Source organism: Pelobates fuscus, chromosome 1, assembly GCF_036172605.1.
Source record: "Pelobates fuscus isolate aPelFus1 chromosome 1, aPelFus1.pri, whole genome shotgun sequence".
Classification (NCBI taxonomy): domain Eukaryota; kingdom Metazoa; phylum Chordata; class Amphibia; order Anura; family Pelobatidae; genus Pelobates; species Pelobates fuscus.
In genome coordinates, this window is record NC_086317.1 from 329,635,346 (window position 1) to 329,653,774 (window position 18,429).

Consider the following 18,429-nt stretch of genomic DNA (forward strand, 5'->3'; position numbering starts at 1 on the left):
TCATGGAGCCTGGCTGCCTTAAATCTAGATCTGCAGTATTCACACAGAGACACATCAGATAAAGTATTGTGTAAATAAAATTAGAGGGAGACGGGAGCATTGTCTGGACATGATGATTGCGGATAATTCGTATTCAATAAATATATATATATATAATTTTTTTTTTGTAATTCCCTATTTATGTCTGTTCTATCCAGGCCTTTTTTATAGTGTTGGTTTTTTTTTTAACTTACATATGTGATTCAGGTCTTCATATGTTCCCATACAATCAGAATATGTCATTTTAAAATGCTAGTGGGTGTTATAAAAAAATTACAAGTTAATTTCACTATTCAGCAACTTGTGATGAGTTGGCAACCGATTTATTTCTAACTCATCAAAACATTGTGAATCATTCAGAATGTACCTATTCAAAAATGTATTATGGAAGCAATCCCCCGCTCGGCCGAGTTGAAGATTTCGGGGGTTTATTTAACAAACTGAGGATTGTGTAAAGTTTTCTAGATAATTTCAAATATTAGAAATTTGTAGCAAAGAAGCAAACGTGGCTGGTTTGGATTTCTTTCAAATGTTGGTATAAAATTATCAATTTAATTGTTAATTCTGGACTGTTCCCGTTTTAGTAAATGCAACTTAGTTAAAATTTGCTTTTAAATTAAAAAAAAAAAATCAACCCAAAAGTTTCACACATTTTAAACCCACAAGTCAATATCCACTGAATACACCATGAATTGCGTACATGCGAGAATTATAGATATTTGTACATGAATGTCTGGGTATTCGCGCGTGTGTTATACAGTATATATAAAATATAGATAGAAAGAGAGAGTTAATAAGAAATATAATAGTTACAATATTTATGTTCTATAATATTCTATAAAATATATTGTGCCTTTATCCGCTCTCTCTGTATGCAATAATATGTATATCTTGTGGATACATTGCATATTTAATGTACATTAGTATACGTTTGCAATAAATGTAGTTTTTCTATTTTTTTTAAATAAGTGAATATCACATAGAACATACAATGTCCTCTAACACTCAGTCCTTAACAAACAAGAACAATGACACATTGTGTCCCATAGAGATTTAATTAAAACCATCAGATAAACGGTAAATCAGAAGTTGAGTTTATCTCCCTAATTCCTTTTTATGTCACCGTTAGAAATCTTGTTACTCTGAATAAACGTTTCTATCAGATGGAATGAGAGTACAAGCCACAAAGTAAAGCATTTATGTGTGTTTAGTTTAGACGATGGGGTTTCTGTACAAGTTGTGGATGTCATTGGGTCACGTAATGAATATTAATGAAGAGCATTCAGGGTGCTATATTGTATGGGAGGTCTATACCTGTCACACACAATATTCTACCCTAGAACAGACAATCTCTGCCTGCACTGTGTGACTGACGTGGAGCACAGCCTATCAGACGCGCCTCTGTTAGAGGCAGCCAATGAGAGTCGCGGATCGGAGAGGGCGGGACAGGTTTATATGCATAGAACGTTGTGCTAGCCGCTGTTACTTTGTTTCAGTAGCGAGTTGCGGGAGGATCTGGAGCTGCTGTGAGTCTCACTATCCGGGCTGTGTGTACAATACATGCTCTGCAAGTCACATCACATACTGCATACTGCCAGGAGCAGCACCACCCGTGGGATTTAACCCAGAGTTTCGCCTGGGATCTATGCACATCTCAATGGACTGTTTGATTCTTCAGCACAGGTTCTGATCCAGATTTTCTGCCATCCTGGGCTGGTTTCCTGAGGATCATCTTGGTGACCAACAGGCACCTACAGAGCAATAAGGGATTGCTGCCGGATGCTGGATCCCCATGTTCTTCTCGTCGTGTGGCTTTTTCGGATGCCTTAGGATACAGTGTATCCAAGCAGAGGAGTGTTCAGTTTGGAGTTAATTTTGTTTTTCTTCTTGCACCAGCCGGAGTACCCACACACCAAGCAGGAGTAAGGACTGTCCTTTGGATCTCCTTCACTACCGGTGCAGGACTCACTGTCACCCTCTGTGGTTTTTTTTTCTCTCCTCGTCCCCTTTGCTTCTACTGAGAGTTTGAGAGGAGCTAGAAGCAGCTTTGCACGTCACATTCCTGGGTGTAGGGTCCCAGGATCGGGTGAGCCCTCAGCATGGCGTTCAGCAGGGACTCTCTATGGAAGTACAGCATGGGAGTTTGGATCCTGTTGATCAGGACTGCTATCTCCAGATCCTTAGTGTTAGAGCCTATATACTGGAATTCCTCCAACCCCAAGTAAGTGCTCCTCTCCCCAGTCTGTGTGAATTCTTCTTATTTCCTTCTAGCTGTCAGTGATGGATCCCATACAGGGGGATCTGATGCCTAAATACTGTATGAACCCCCAACCCGTGCAAAGACAAGGTTTACGGCCCCCCGTATTGGATTTGGGTGGAATTTTGCTTTCTCATTGGAAATTAGTGTTACATGTTATTTTACCAGCCAGGAGCCAATTAGGAGGCTGGTGTCGGGTTGGATGTCCTATAGTGAGGGCAGCGCTGGGCACAGGGAGTGGCGGGATGCTGGGCACTAACCGACCCACCAACCCCGAAGCGCTTACCAGGGTGTGGATTTGCTCATACTACCATTTTGGATGGATGGGAAGCTCCAATAAATACCCGAGAAGAAGACACCTTGCCACCTTCTGCAGTCTGAGGGCCCTGGGTTACAGGACGTTAAGGGACAGAGCAGGAGCCGCATTGCACCTAGATATGTCCACTGCTCCCCTATGTCCAGACCTTGAAAGGGGAGGGGGGGGGGGGGGAGTAAGGAAAATGATCTGGGGTAACCTCAGACAGCGGTAGGTGATCTTCTTATATCAGCAGCTACCGCTGCAGAGCTCAGTGACATGTATTACGCAGTTTGGACACCCTGTTTAACATTGATATTAGGGGGTTGCCCTCTAGTCAGGTCCAGTGGACACCTCTGTGGTCATCTTGTGGTTTCTCATAAGCAAAACCCCTAAAAACAGTGTGCTTTTATTACGTTTTATGTTAGATTCCCCTTCAGACCTCCCATCACACGTTCAACTAGTTGACTTGAAGCTTTCCCAGCGAGCAAGCTGAAGGCCATTAATCAGTTCCAGGCTGGGGACTCCACTTGGCAGCCAATGACTCTGATATACGGCAACCCATTCAGACATGGCTTACTTCCATGGGCTCTGAATACAGGCTTGTAGTAGGCAGTCTGAGGGCTGGATGTGCCGGGAGAGTCCCCGATTAGTCTCTGTATAATACAATCCCAGGTAGAGGAGGTCGATCTCTACTTGGTCTTGTGTTCTCTGATGTGACTTTCTTCTCTCAGAGCTTGCAAGATGTTAGGGACACCCTGCACTTTACACCCCATTCTATAAAACAGAAGCACTACAGACTAACTAATACTCATAATCAAATAAAAAATTTTTTTATTATTATTATTTTTATTTATTTTTTACATATTTATATAGAAATGGTTTCACCAGAATGATGCATTGAGATTTCTCTCGTTTAAAATTGTGTATACTGACTATATCTATAGTTGCGTATACATCATGTAGATATAGCTATCTATATGTGTTGTGTACCTTATACAGATCACTCAGTATCATTGTGGGCCTGTATAAATACACTCAGCATGAAACAGGCAAAACAAATATAATGGCTAACATTTTATATTTATAATAGCAGTACCGTTTATATATGGGTTAACGTTGCGGATACAACAGAACTTTCTGTGGTCCTGAAAAGTTACATGTTGCCACTGAAACACTGAGTAATACACTGCACACATCGATACTGATATTTAGGGATACATGTGAGTGTTACTCACTCTTTGTCTTTTTTTTTTAGCCTCGTTAAACCCTGGGGTATTGCTAGCCTGAGTGCAGGAGGCCCATGTATTTTAATGGATTTGTGTATATGGATAGGAATGTGGATACATGAATGTGTGTGTATATGCGTGTGTGTGTGCGTATACACATTTATACCTTTCTATATCAGCATCGGTTAGTAGTTACAGCTCTCTTTGCTCGTAGAAGCAGAGATAAGTGAATGCAAACACAAGGTGAACCCAGGTTTGGTGAAGAAAATGCAATGAACCCTCTGAGAGAGAAAGTTAATGTGGGCAGATTAGTGACAGGGTTTTTATCCTCTTCGGTACAAGGCAAGGCGTGCATGGATCCTTATGAGGATTCTGCTTTTTATTTATTTAAAGCTTCATGTTTCACTCGTTGAGAAAATGAGCAGAATCATGCATGAACTGAATAGCTTATTATGTCAAAATAAAACATATCTGCTTAGAATCCAGCTCTTGAAAGCCTGGAATTACTTAACTGATTTATTTTAGCATAATGATTCTATTTTTTTTTTATTAGAAATATTTTACAGTTGTCATTCTCTGCCCACCCACAAGGACAACACAGATTAGCAAGGCATGTATAGGAGAGTCCTACTCTTGGTAGTTTGGCATCTGATGTATCAGACTGTAAAGTTGTAATTATAGATAAACTATGATTTTAAGATTTCATAATCCATAGATGCTTCCCTCACATAAAGGGTTATTATATAGGACTATAACGTGTGCTGCCCCCTTTCAACAAAGAACAAGCTGACTGAGATTTAATAGACCTTTAAAACATCTATGTTGCATTCTGAATTGTCCTCTACATGATCTGGTTGTTTTGTAAATATCTTCTAATCTATTAGTATTTGCAGAACTGAATGTGTTTATCTGTGTAAATCCCCTTTTTCCAAAAGCTTTGGTTAGACTAAATGGAGGAAGTAAAAACACTGATCAGTTTAGACCTACAGAGGTCACCCTACCAATACACATTGTTAGAAATAGATTTTGGGCTTGCTACACTTGCATTTCAACCTTTCACATCCAATTGTTATATCATCTCATCATATTTGGGGTCATTTGTTATTTATTTTTGTTATAAGGCTGTTTTGCATGTTTACGAACCCTTTAAGGAATCCATTAGAAAATGTCAGTTTTGTGAATACTCCAAATTAATCTCAATTATTTAATATTCCCTTAGTTTTCTCTATTCCATTAAATTAGAATTCTCCCAGATTTGTTTTGCTTCTGGTTGTTCACGAGTCTTATTTTCTTGTGTGTTTACGTTGAGACTTATCCTAGGCTGATTGATTGTGTGACATTTTATTTTGTTAGGCCCCAAAGAGTATGAGAACCCATACTTATCTAGTAGAGATACTCCTTTGACATCAGGTCTTCACCTTTTTGATCTGTGATCCGGATGGCTTGCTGATTATTTGCATTAATTATACCAGGCTATAAGAGAAGCCATAAAATCAGTCAATAGGGAGTTAAAATGTGCTGTCGCTTGTTTGCATTAGGCCGATTTTAGTGGAATATATCGTTTAATAATAAATGTCATTTTCTACTTTGGCGTTACTGATTAAATATGAATATCATTGCTTTTCACTACAGTGGTTTCTTGTAGAGTATTTAATATGACTAGGAAATATAAAAAGATGATAACGCAGATCATTTCTACTTATAAAATTATGCCTTTGCTCTTGTATATAATTAGATGATTGAGCGCCTGCTCTGAGTTGCTTTTATGTTTCCGTCTAGCCCTTGAAACCAATATTATGGATATGCAATGTACTCACAGCTAAACAGTGCTGCGGTTGATAGGCTGCACAATATAAAATTTACATTGTATATAGTTTCCCAGATACCTCTTTTGTTGCTGAATCCTAAAACTATTTTAGAAGGCGTTTTAGGAAAAAAAATAATAATGTGCATTTTAATGTTTAAAATAGTTGTAATCTAGTTGTGGGCCAACGCGACTTTAGTTTTTGGTTAATCTACATTAAATAAGTTTAACAAATTAGTTACAAATCTTACAAACACTTTTTTTTCATAGGTTTATTGGCCAAACCAGGAATTGTTAGGAATTGATCCAATAAGTGGAAATAGTAGGCCAATATATTCATGCGGCAAAAAAAGCTGAGTAGGGTAATGTTTTTTTTTAAGTTTTAGCTATTTTCACTTGAAATTTGCAATACCCTGGTCATTTGCCAACAGTTCCCAGCTTAATTAATAATTTGATCGGTTTTTCAGAAAGCTGGTTATAAAGAATTTTCAAGGGTATTATTAAAGAATGTAAAATGTGTTGTTTACACCAGGGAAAGGGTTTGTTAGTAATATTATATAACAGTCTGGTTACGTCCACTAAAGGAAAGTCCTTGGCTCTATGTATGTTTTAGTATGCTCTTTGTTGTATTTAAGAGCTGGGATTTTGTACATAAACAAATGCACATTCATTTCTATGTGAATACCCCCTTGAACTTTAGCCTACAGATTGCATTTAGGTTAATCTTGTCGGTTTTAATATAGAAGGGAAAGAAAAGGGGACACACCAGGAGGTGGAATTTTGAGCACTTTTACACGCACATTCCTCTCATTTTGTCAGGATGATAAACTGGAGCTATTGGCCCTTGTTGGTAAGGGACAACTGAGCCAGCCCTTGAACAAAGTGCCCGCTGAAACCATATCTTAGTCAATGTTAAACTGCTGTAGACAAGAATTTCTTTAGGAATCCTTTCCCTTGGGATGGCCATTTTAACCCTCACAATTAAAGCTTAAATCTAAAGAAACAAGAGAAGAAGCTTAGGTGATTTGCTAAGCACTTGTCTCTAATTCCGGAGCACCAAGAATGTTGCTGATACCACTTAATTAACTAAAGCAACACTCTTTTTAATATTATTCTTTCACACAAATCTATCACCTAAACTCGGAATTATCACAGGTAAATTACTGACATTCAAGACACTCAATAGTTGAGATTTAGGTATTCAGATCCTCTTCATCTTTTATGGTAAGGTTCATCTAGGGTTTAATTGTTACTTTAGCTTTACCAATTATCTCCAAAGCTCTTATCTCAATGCCTCAGTCAGGTAAAGCACTTTGTTTAGTTCTGTAATTGTCTTTATATTATTATTATAACTATTGACAGTCAGAACTGCAGAATTTTCTATATTTTTATGTCTTTTATGCTCCTGGGCTTTGTCCGAAACTTTTTTCTAGTTTGGAATATTCAGTACGCCTTGAAATAAAGAATCTTCAAAGGCATTTTATTTTCTTCCCCTAATTTTAGTATATATTTTTTTGATTCTGTTTACCTTACTATCCAATTACTTTAAAATCACTTTTAATAGCTATTGATTATGTTTCGGCAAGATGCGACACTGGTAGGGTGGAGCCTACCTGTCATGATTGATGGAGAATTCCTGGGTAATTCACAGGCCTTACTCACCATAGATATCGATCTGTTTGTTTAACTGGTTCTAGTCAAAATACTGCTGTTCAGCAACTTTCCTAAATATCATAAACTCTCTATCTTTTTAAAATCTTTTTAATTGCTGATTTTTTTTTAAAAAAGCTTTTTGTTTGTTTGTTTTTACTATAATTTGAATGTTAATCACATAGATATTTTACAGCACTACAAAATTTGCTGGCACTATATAAATAATAAAATAATAATAATAATAATAATAATAATAAGTAATTTATGATTGATACATACATTAGCTGGTGAGATTAATGCATTAGCTGGTGAGATAACATAGGTAGTTGGTGCCCCAACTGTAGTATCTAGTACCTCAACAACTCAATTATAAAAGTAAAGCTGGAATAGCAGAGACAGAAAAACATGTTCAACTGGCCTGAACCGTATATATATATATATATATATATATATTCTTTCTATTTTAGCCTTAAGTCTGTTCTCACACCACGTAAGCTAGCTGTTTCGGGAATAGGCCACAGACTAACTTTAAATGTTTTCATATATCAGGAAAACAAAACAAAAAAAAAGTCAATTACACTAAGGGTACATGCTACAATAACTCTGCATCTCACAGTAGCAATTTCAAAAATTGATTTTTTTTTTAAACATTATGCAGAAGTATCAAATGCTGCAGAGAAAAGCAGAACATAAAAAGAAAGTCGTTCTACTCACCAGATGGTGTAGTTTTGTCAAAAGGGATACTTTAATACACAGACAATACATGATTTATCAGGATGCAAGGAAAGATTTTAATCCATTATGGTGATGAAATCTATGTACATTTTAGATCTAATCCACAAAGATGGAAGAAATGAACAAGAGAAGTTGTTAATACAGATATTATTATTTATAAAGAGACAACAACTATAGTGTGTAGCACTGTACAGTGGGCAGAGGTGTAGAAGAATCATTACAATATCAGTTTAGTCTGGTGTCATTTGATGCAGCTAAAATTAGAGTATCGTTAGACTTGATGCAAGCTATACTAATATAGCATGACCTAGCTAACACTAAATGAGTTTTATGACACGTTTTATTCCCAACTCTTCCACATTTGCTAAAATGTCTTGTTAAGTTTTAATACGAAAAACAGTTTGCAGACCAAGGGTGTAATAGGTGTACAGGAACTAAATTCAGAGACCTACTCATCTACTATAAATGAGTATTTAGCCTTCTTAATATGCACTAATTGCAGATGCAAAGCCTATTCATGCTTGACTAATAAAGTGGTCATAATTGCAGAGAAAACAAGGAAGAGTGTAAAATGAACACAATATATATGGATATGTGTCTAAATGCGTAAGCAACAACATGTGATTAAGTTAAAAACAGCCATTTCTGCTTTTTGAATCTAACTAGAGAGGAGTGAATACATTTTGATATTTACTCCTCTCTAGTTAGTCATGAGAATGTACCTAGGGGTCTACTCACTGAATAGTGACTTTTTAGTTCACTCAGCTGTAAATAGACAACTTAGAACCAATGTAAAACTCAATGACGCTAGAGAGTTTTTTTTTAAATAATCTATTTTGGTTTACGTTTTAGCTGTAGGCTTGCCGCAAAATACGTTTTAGTTAATAAACCCGGTATTCGGCCTGCTACTATGTCTGCTAATGTTGGATTTAAAAAAAAAAGAGAGAACAGTTACGCAACACTCAAACATAGCTGTGTATGAGGAGCTTTGTATATATTTCTTTGTGCGATTGTGATTATTTTTAAACATATGTGTATATTGTTCTATACCACACTTGAACTAGGGGCATTGTTCCTGCCAATTATGTGTAAGAGCTGAGTTGCCTATTTGAAAATTAGAAGAAACTTTCCTTCAAGAAAGCAAGTTCTTAAATTATTCATGTAGGCCTAATCTTTTCCTTCCTTGGTGGCTGACATAAGTAAAAACCTGTTTTTCAGGATATCTATGGTACAGTTTTGCAGACTTGCTTATGAGTTCATTCTTTGTATGTTTTTTTTTTCTTCTGTGGACTAAAATGGGTGTGTTCAAGTGTTTAAAATATTTTGAATCAAATATGTGAACCATAGACTTCTTTCCACATTTTACTTGCATGATTTTTTTCCCCTCCTTCCCTTATGGTATATAATATAAAGGAAGTGGTCAGTATTCGAACAGCTTGAAAAACCCCCGTGGCTTCATTGTCTCTTTAAAGCTCATGAAGACAAAAGATGTGAACAAAATCAAACCCCTTCTCTCATGGTGGAAAATGTAAACCTTTTAAAAAGCTTTTCTGTTGGACTTGTTTAATTCTAATTTTACATTCAGTACCATGCTAATGGTGTGAAATCTCTAAAAAAAAATATAAAAATATAGTAATACATTATTTTTTTTAACTTTTATTTTAAAAAACAAAGTTGACACAATTTGCTTTTATTTTTAAGCAAATTAGCCCATGGTCATAGTTAATAAGGATTACAACCCAGACTCTATCTATAAAGGGGTAATGTAAATCAAGGACAACGTCTAAATAAACCGATCCCTTTTGATTGAAATGTGGAAAAGAGCCATAGAGAAACCAACAGCAGTAATCCGATTGTATGGCAATAAAAAAGCCATTTACTTCTGTCTTCCATGTGAGAAGAAAATATGGTAAATCTGTGCAGTACCTAAAAATGTAAAAAAAGATGAAGAGTTGAAACCATGGCAACGTATAGATTAGCTTAATGTTGGATGTGACACATTTTTAAAAAGCGTGCTGGAGGAACTAAAGGCCTGGCTTGGGGCTGTTAGGTATTGTGCGAGGAGTACACACAACTTGGGAGTACGGATTAAACAGCATGAGAGAAAGCCTTGTTAGCTCATAGTTATACAACAGCAGCCGTAAAGTGTTCATCATCATCATCATCATCATCATTCCACTGAACGAGCAATGCCTCAAACGCATGCGTCACACACAACGCTTGCACTTACAGACCCTGGTTTGTTTGTGATTCTTTATAGCGTCTCAGTTTCCGTCGGTCTAATTTAATGAACTTTTGGAGACAGGGAGACATCTTCATACAGGGTGGGCAGGTATAGGGGTTATCTGAATAGAAAAATAAATTAGATTTCACACAAACAAAATCTCGATTTCAAACGTGGAGCCAAATTTTGCATATCGCACAGCGCAGTTGGAGTTACTAATAAATACACCACTTTGAGTCTCATACCCGTTTAGAAGAAATAAACAAAACTTTGTTTTAAGACTAATTAGGAATAAAGACAATACATATTTCAATAGAGATAGCTAGAGAGATAGCTGGATCTTTTTTGCCAGCTGGAATAAAAGGGGAGGTACTCACTGGTGAATATACAGCACTTAATGTGCCTTTAAATGCATCAGACATTTCTTTGTTCTAGCTATGTCATGCTGTAATGCAATAAAAAGAGGTGATTTCCTGACTTTTGCTCCTCTGAAAACAGTGCAGTAAAATCGGGGTAAAACTGTTTCACTTTTTGTTTCTCCACACAGACACTGTAGACACAAGATACATGAAGAAATGACACTAAAGAGATTTTTAAACCTCATGCTGAGCTTTGGTCTTACAGGTGCAGGAGATATAAAGAGTAGTTGTTTTATTGCTTGTGTGCTAGGAGAACTGAATTCTTTATGATGGAAGGATAGCTCAGACTCAGAAAAAAAACACAGAAGCCAACACTTACTGTTCTGTCTGCACGAATAATCCTAAACACACTTTTTTGATTAAGTGCGTCTCAGATGATTTCATTAAATCATGTTTCTTGGCAGGGTGACTTGGATAACTTTGAAGCTTTTTTACATCTCTCTTTGTTACTGGGAATTGAAGAACAGATACCCAGCATTTTAACATATTTTAATATTGCCCCTGTTATTGTGCATTGTGAGAGAGCTTCAATGAAGTTACTTTTAAGGGGACATGTACGATTCCTCTGTCCCTTCAGTTTATAAAAAAGAATTAGACAATTTGTCACCATTCCTTAACATGTATAAGGTAGTTTTTTCTTAAAACACTTTCGCTACATTGAGTGCCTGGCACTCACGTTTTAAATACACTGAGCACACGTATTGATGATGCCAGCTGAAATATTGGATTTTATTTATTGAACTGGGAATTAAGGAGTACTGGGGTGAAATTGCTGAATGTAGGCCAAAACAGCCAGTTCTGGGATTAATTTGCGCTTTTAAGGACCAAACTTCAGGAATAAAAGGGAATCATGACATGTGTCATGTGTCCTTAAGGGGTTAACGTTTCCAGTTTGTTGTTTAGTGAGTACATTTATTTTTTAATTTTTTTTTTTTTTTTTAAATGTTTAACTATATCTTCAGTAAAGAGTGTGATCAAAATAAAGGAATGCACTAAGCTAAAGCTTACATAGCCTTTATTGGTGTCAAGATAAAAAATACATCATCCCTTCTAATTGATTGAATTAATTAAAAAATAAATAAATCATGGATGGTACTATACTTATTTATTTTTACATTTCCAATATGTTTTCATTAGCATTTGAATTCTGATCGATCACTCCCTGTACTATTCTGACGTTTTTTTTGCATTAACCCAAAATATATACACTTTTTTGTTTGTAAACCTAGACTACAGTTAAGAAAGGAAATCATTTAAAAAATATATATGTTTGAGTCACTTGGTAATGATATATTCTATAATTTCTATTTTGTACTTCTATGTCTGTGCCTTGCGGCTTACTAAGGTTCAACATGCGGCCAGTCACTTATAGTATTTATGGGGCATAGAGAACAGAGAATTCTACATGTATTGATGCCTATTTTGGCCTTTGAAATGCACACTGCTGCACATTTATGGTAGTCATGTAACAAAAGACTAAACTTTATTGCTTTGCCCCATGCGTAGGTCTATCAAACACTTTACTGTACGTCAAGCATTGATGTAATGAAAGGTCCTCTCATTTCCTCGAGTGGCTTTTGAGTTTGCATTTTTCTGACATCACATCAGCAATATGTGCTTAAAAATACAAATTTTTGGTCCAGTAAGATTAACTGTGGTTGTATGTAGACAACGTTTAGGCCAAAAAAGCAGTGATGTAAAAATGATCTTATTTTGCCTAATTGGATATTTTTAACCACCTAAGCTTTTAACATTTTACTTTTGCCAGTTTTTTGTCAATGCACTACAAATCACTGTTTAGTGAAAAAAACACATAATTTTAGTTATTAGGTGCTTGGCAATCCTTTTTATGTATTCTCTACAGTGAATCAGAAGCAAGCCGATATACCATGTTACTCACTTGTCTGCATTCATTTACAGCTTCGTACAATCCATAAGACCTGGCAGCTAGTAAAACTGCATTCTTGCGTTTTCAAGCATAGAAAAATGTAGATGAAATCCTTAACAAGGGAAGAAGAACATATGACATCAATCACCCTTTGAACAAAATTAGAGGTTGATAGCTGTAATGAAGCTTTCATTAATGAGCATGCTTTTCTGATGCTTCAATGATGAGATTTAACAAAAAAAAATATCTGAGGAACAGGGATAGATGGTTGCATAGAGAACATTATCTTGTCAAATTCATGTGGCAACTGAAGATCCTTTTTTATCCTTTTGTTAAAATGTCGTCGTTTTCACAATAGTATGGTGACATCTGTTATAGCAAAAGGTGGAAGTAACTGAATTGTCTTTTGATAGGATCTTGTCTGTGTTTATTGTGATTCACTATTCACTACTTTATTTCAATAACCCAGGTTATCTCTGACATAGCAATCTTTAGATATTTGCATTCTAGTATGTGCTAGTAACCAGGGATTTGTTTTTGTTTGTTTGTGAACAGTTTGAGCATCGGTTCCAAAGTGCAAAACCTTTTCATTTCTGGCAGCTGTGACCAACCCACTCAATGGATTTCTCTACCGTTTATACCTGTTAATTACAAAGCAGCTGATGTAAGCTACGTAATAAACATCAATTTCCAACTCGGCTTTGAATTCCCAAGTTATCATGTCATATTTTTCCAAGTGTTATTATTATTATTAGCATTTATACGGCTCCAAAATTTTCCGCAGTGCTTTACAATTAAAGTTTGGGGCTATTTAACACAATTTGGCAGACCATAATAACGCTGACAGACACCGGTGATGAAGGCCGTGATCGAAGGAGCCTACATTCTACAGGTTTTTCCAAACTCTGGTCCCCCAGATGTTGCTGAATTACAAGGCCCATGATTCTTGAATGAAACAGATAGCAAGCGAATCATGGGAGTTGTAGTTTTAGCAACATCTGCAGGGCCAGAGTTTGGAGAACCCTGCTCTAGGACAGGGGGAGGCAACCTTCAGCACTCCAGATGTTGTGGACTACATCCCCATAATGTTCTTACACCCATAATGCTGGGAAGGCATCATGGGAGTTTTAGTCCAAAACATCTGGAGTGCCAAAGGTTGCCTATGCCTGCTCTAGGAGATATGAAAGGAGATGCTGTGGTTAACTTGAAAAGGTTAATAAGCAAACGTTTATTCACTAAACTGGAAATGATTCAGAATTGACTAGGGAGCTGCACAGTTTAGGCTAAAATAGCCCAGTTTAAAAATAGCTAGTTTATTGGAGCCTAAACTTTTTAAATTCTCTGGTCAATTCAACACAATTCCCAGTTTAGTAAATAGCCATATCACTTGTTTTCTCAAACCCCTTTTTTTTGTATATATTACTTATAATGTATTCTACAGCAGGCTAACCAATATACATCCCTGACTGGTGGAGGTATTAAAGAGGAATCCGATATACAAATGATTACTTCAGTAAACCCCTTCTGAATTAACAAAATGTTAGAAAATACAGTGGGACAGAGAAGCAGTGTAAACGTGTATGTTGCTGAAATACATTTTATTGAAACTGACACTAAGTAAGTCTGGAGAAATGAAGCTATTTTTGGCATACACGCCTGCAACTAATGCAGATCTCTCAAGATTTGCAGATTGAATATATAATAGCAGTAGGTATTATGATGTCTCAGTGAGGGGCTTTAATCACGCGCTCACTGTGAGCTGCCTTCTCCCGCAGATAGCTGGAGCAATGATGTCAGCAGATCAGTCTGGTTTAAGCTTAGGTGTGCAATTAAGCCGTATAGAAGAGATGACTTTCTTATTTACTTAGCATGTACTCACTAGTAAATGCCATTTTTGGTTTGGGAAATCTGGCCAGCTTTCTTTCTTATTTGACTTTGAAAGGCCTATCATGCCCAGTTTTTACCACAGAATGGAATAAAGCCTGCTTAAGGCTTATTAGATGTCCTGATACTTGTGGAAATGTATTTAAAAAGTGTTTCTCTGTATGTGATATATGTTTTTATAAGCAATCTTGGTTAGTGCACACATATTAGATATTTACTGCTAGGCCGTAATGTCATAACTTCTGCTTCAGCTAGACATGCACACATACCATGGCATTTAATACATGTATTCAATCTTACCATCTCTCAATGCTTATTCATTCTATACTAGGGATACTCAAAAGGTAGATCCCCAAGTGTTTTAAAACTACAGCTTCCATGATGCTTTGTCATTCTAAAAGCATTCTATAGGCATGCAAAGCATCATGGGAGTTGTAGTTCTACAACATGTTGGGTCTTCCTTTTGGGAACCCTCTGTTCTATACCCTTATTCAAATACCTTTGTCAACACAAATGTTCCATGGAAAACAATAATTTAAAGAGCATTTTAAGAAACCTGCTCAAATACTCAAAATATGCCAATTTTAACACCTTTTAGCCACCTCAATCCTGATCTTTATCTTTGTTTCTATTAGACTTCTAAAGAAATCATGCTGTGATTAGATTGCGAGGCAGCTCAATACATATTTCAAAAGACATTCATTTAGTCTCCTATCCTAGTGCTTTAGGACGATAGAGAGGTCATCCTTGCTGTGTGGCTGCTAAGGCCTGTGGCCTAACAATGCCTGCTTGTTCTGTTGATAATAAGAGACAGAACATGAAGCTACGTGGCCATTTTGCAATCACAGCTTCATACAAACCTGAAGTTCATGCTTGTATTTTCTTTATCATTTCCTTAAACATTAATTTTAGAATGACTGCTGGAAGCAAGGTGAAGGTCTTTTTTTTTTGCCTGTGTTGTAGAGGAACACATTAAACATTGAAATAAAAAAAACACTGTAGACTGACTTGAAAATTGCTGAAAACTATGGCCTCGCAACAAATGGATTTGCATCATATCAGATTATATCACTTGAACCAAAGCCCACTTCTGTGAATATTTCACTAGCCCTTTGATCCCCATTCATTTATATGTAAATGCAGCAATTATACTGTACCTTTCCTTAAGGCAGCAAGTGCTTGTGTTAACCCAATTGTACATATACAAGAAAGACAGAAACATATACAGCAGAATTATTATTACTTTAGGTTAACCTTCCTTACCCACAGCCATCACGTGTAACCTGCACTACTTTATTCATTTAGTACTACAACTTCTATCACCTCTATGCAGCAAATTACTTTCTCTGTATAAATGGGTGTGGGTTTGCAGAGACTGCCAATTGTCTGGGAAAAGAAAGTGGGTCAGGGAGTGGTAATTTAAACAATGATAGATATGTCACAGAGAGTTAATATATGGTCTTTGTACCCTGCTTCGTTGAAAAAAAAAAAAAAGCGAAATAGGCTGGTGGGCCTGATTCTGTACAAATATCGCTTTTATGCTGTTCTTAAGCCAAATTAATGGCGGCAACTGTTTCCCACAATGCAACTCCCATTAATCTCAGGCAGGGCACTGAGTTGCCCTGAAAAATAGGTCACAGCTGTCAGTCAAACTGTGCTTTAACCAACAGTGTTATAATTATATATATTTTAAAATATGATTCGCTTGTTGAATGAACAGACAGATCATTGTCTGCCTAGTAGAAATATTCAGTATAGTGCTTTAAGACGCACTGTGGTGTATGCTACTACCTGTGAACGGTTGTCTTAGAATCTACTAAAAGTAGATAATTACAAATAAACACTGCTTTATTCACTGGGACAATGCAAATCCATTATATTTTAAAACCAGTTTTCTATGGATATGTGTCAGGTAAAATATATAAAATCAACCTGCATTATTTTACTGGCTTTGTCACTGTTTGTCCAACGCCGCCTCGCCTTTGCATAGCAAGACAGGCCCCACCCTCCTCCATCACTGTCTGGGCTTTGAGCATTGCTGCAGGGGAACCTGACTGTACAGGTATAAATTAATTGATAGGATACTCTGGGTTATTCTGTTGTTATAGGGCGGAGAGTTGATTAGCTTTACTGATTATGCAGCTTGGTGAAGCCAAACGACTTATATTCTTCCCCAATTGTTTGTCAATCATCTTTTATCTTGTGTACTGTGATATCTCTACAGAGGCAGTTATTTTACAGGTGCCATCTGGTCTTGGTTAACCAAAATTCCAGTGCCTAGGTAGGCACTTTTTTTTTAAAACTGTATTATCATTAACTACTGAGGCCTGTCCTCTTATGAAAGACATAAGATGATATTCATGACATTTCTGTATTGTAAAAAGTGGCGTAAAGTTGTAAACGAGCACTCACCAGTGGAATGTTCCAACTAATTCTATCGGTTTCCATGGTGATTGCACCACTTTGATAAATATCCCCCATAGTATTTTTTTTTTTAATTCTTTATTTTTGCGAGTATTGGCTAACAATATAACAGATTTCGTGATCAGCAGGTAAAACATTTTTACAGTACATGGATACTTTCGCCACCTAGCTTAGTCTACTCAATTTTATTTTTAGTATATGCGGGTTTACCCAGGTTTCCCTGTCAGTGGTCCTCGAGCTTGTGACTGGGTAGGGCGGTAAACTTGGGCCGTATGTGCCTTGTGGCCAGTGTAAAGTACGCCCTGATACCTATGCAGGAGTGAGGCACATAGTTATGGTATTGGTATTATTGGGTATGTGCGCCCTCGAAGCCGGGTGTGAGTTCCCGTTTTGTTATGCTGTAACTGAAGGCAGGGGTTATGTTTTGGGCATGTTTTGCGCTGGCGTGTCGCTTGGTGGCGCTTGGGGGGGGGGGGGGGGTGCTTTGATACTGAGCTAGGTCTAAGGCTTACGGAGCCAGCAACATAACATAACATAACAGATATAAAATATAGAGACATATATAAACATGGTCAACTTTCGATCCCTTTTAAATAGAATAAAAAGGGCAACAGTTATAGGATTTGTAAGGGGTAGCGTGCATATGGTAGTGCACAGGCAAAACTCAGTCCCAAAGTTCAGGGTGGCTGTGCCGCTGTCGTGGGTGCGCTTCCTCTTGGCACGAATGGGGTGACGTCTGCTACATTCCAGGCTGGGTGGGTTGTAATCTGTGGCTGTGCTGTCGGTAGACCGAGGGCTTGCAGGAAGGTTGAGGCTTCAGCAGGGTGCGAGATAGCGTGTGTTTTCCCTGCCTTGTTGGCAAGTAGTCTGCGGGGGCCCCACTTGTAGGTAATGGACTTCTCCTTGGGTTATGGGCTTGAGAGAGCGTCGCCAGGACAGGGTATATCTGGAAAAGTCTCGATAAAATGCAAGCTGATCACCCTCAAAGGGCACCGTTGGAGTACCCCTTACTGCCCCCATAATAATGCCACGGTCAGCGTCACGTACCAGTTTGAGCAGAACTTCCTTAGGCGTCTCCTGGGTTGCAGTAGCCGTTTTATTAAGTCTGTAGCAGGAGTCCACCACTATCTGTTTGGAGTGCTTGGGCATTAGAAGGGTGGCAAGGAGCCTCCTGCAGTAGTGGGGGAGTTCTGTGTCTGTTATAGTATCCGGAATGCCTTTTATTCGTAGGTTGCGTGCCCTGGCTTTGTCCTCCAAGTTAGCTAGTTGGGCTTGGTGATCTGCGCATTGTTTCTGCAGCGCTCCTATGGCGGTATCTGTGGCTGTCTGAGCGAGCTTGTGGCCTGCCATACCTTCCTCCATTGTGTGCATGCGGGTATTGAGCGTGGATACCTCCTCCCATATTGGTGCCAAATCTGCATTGAACATGGCTTGAATCTCTGCTACCAGGGCTTTAATATCTGCCCTCGTGGCTGGGGCTGAGTCCCCATGCGCTGTGGTCGCCAGTGGCTCCATTCGTCGCCTCGGTGGAGGGGAGAGGTCGGCTGTGCTGCTATCCTCGTCCGAGGACAGATGCGT

General features: G+C 37.7%; 1 protein-coding gene across 1 annotated transcript in view; it reads left to right on the forward strand.

Moving 5' to 3' along the window:
* The first annotated feature begins 1,537 nt into the window (after window positions 1-1,537).
* The window catches only part of EFNB2 (ephrin B2), a 43,181-nt gene continuing 26,289 nt past the window's right edge, over window positions 1,538-18,429 (forward strand). The window contains exon 1 of the mRNA XM_063459945.1: window positions 1,538-2,260. Within this exon, the coding sequence (XP_063316015.1) occupies window positions 2,139-2,260 (122 nt within the window). The 5' untranslated portion in view covers window positions 1,538-2,138. The remainder of the gene's footprint in view (window positions 2,261-18,429) is intronic.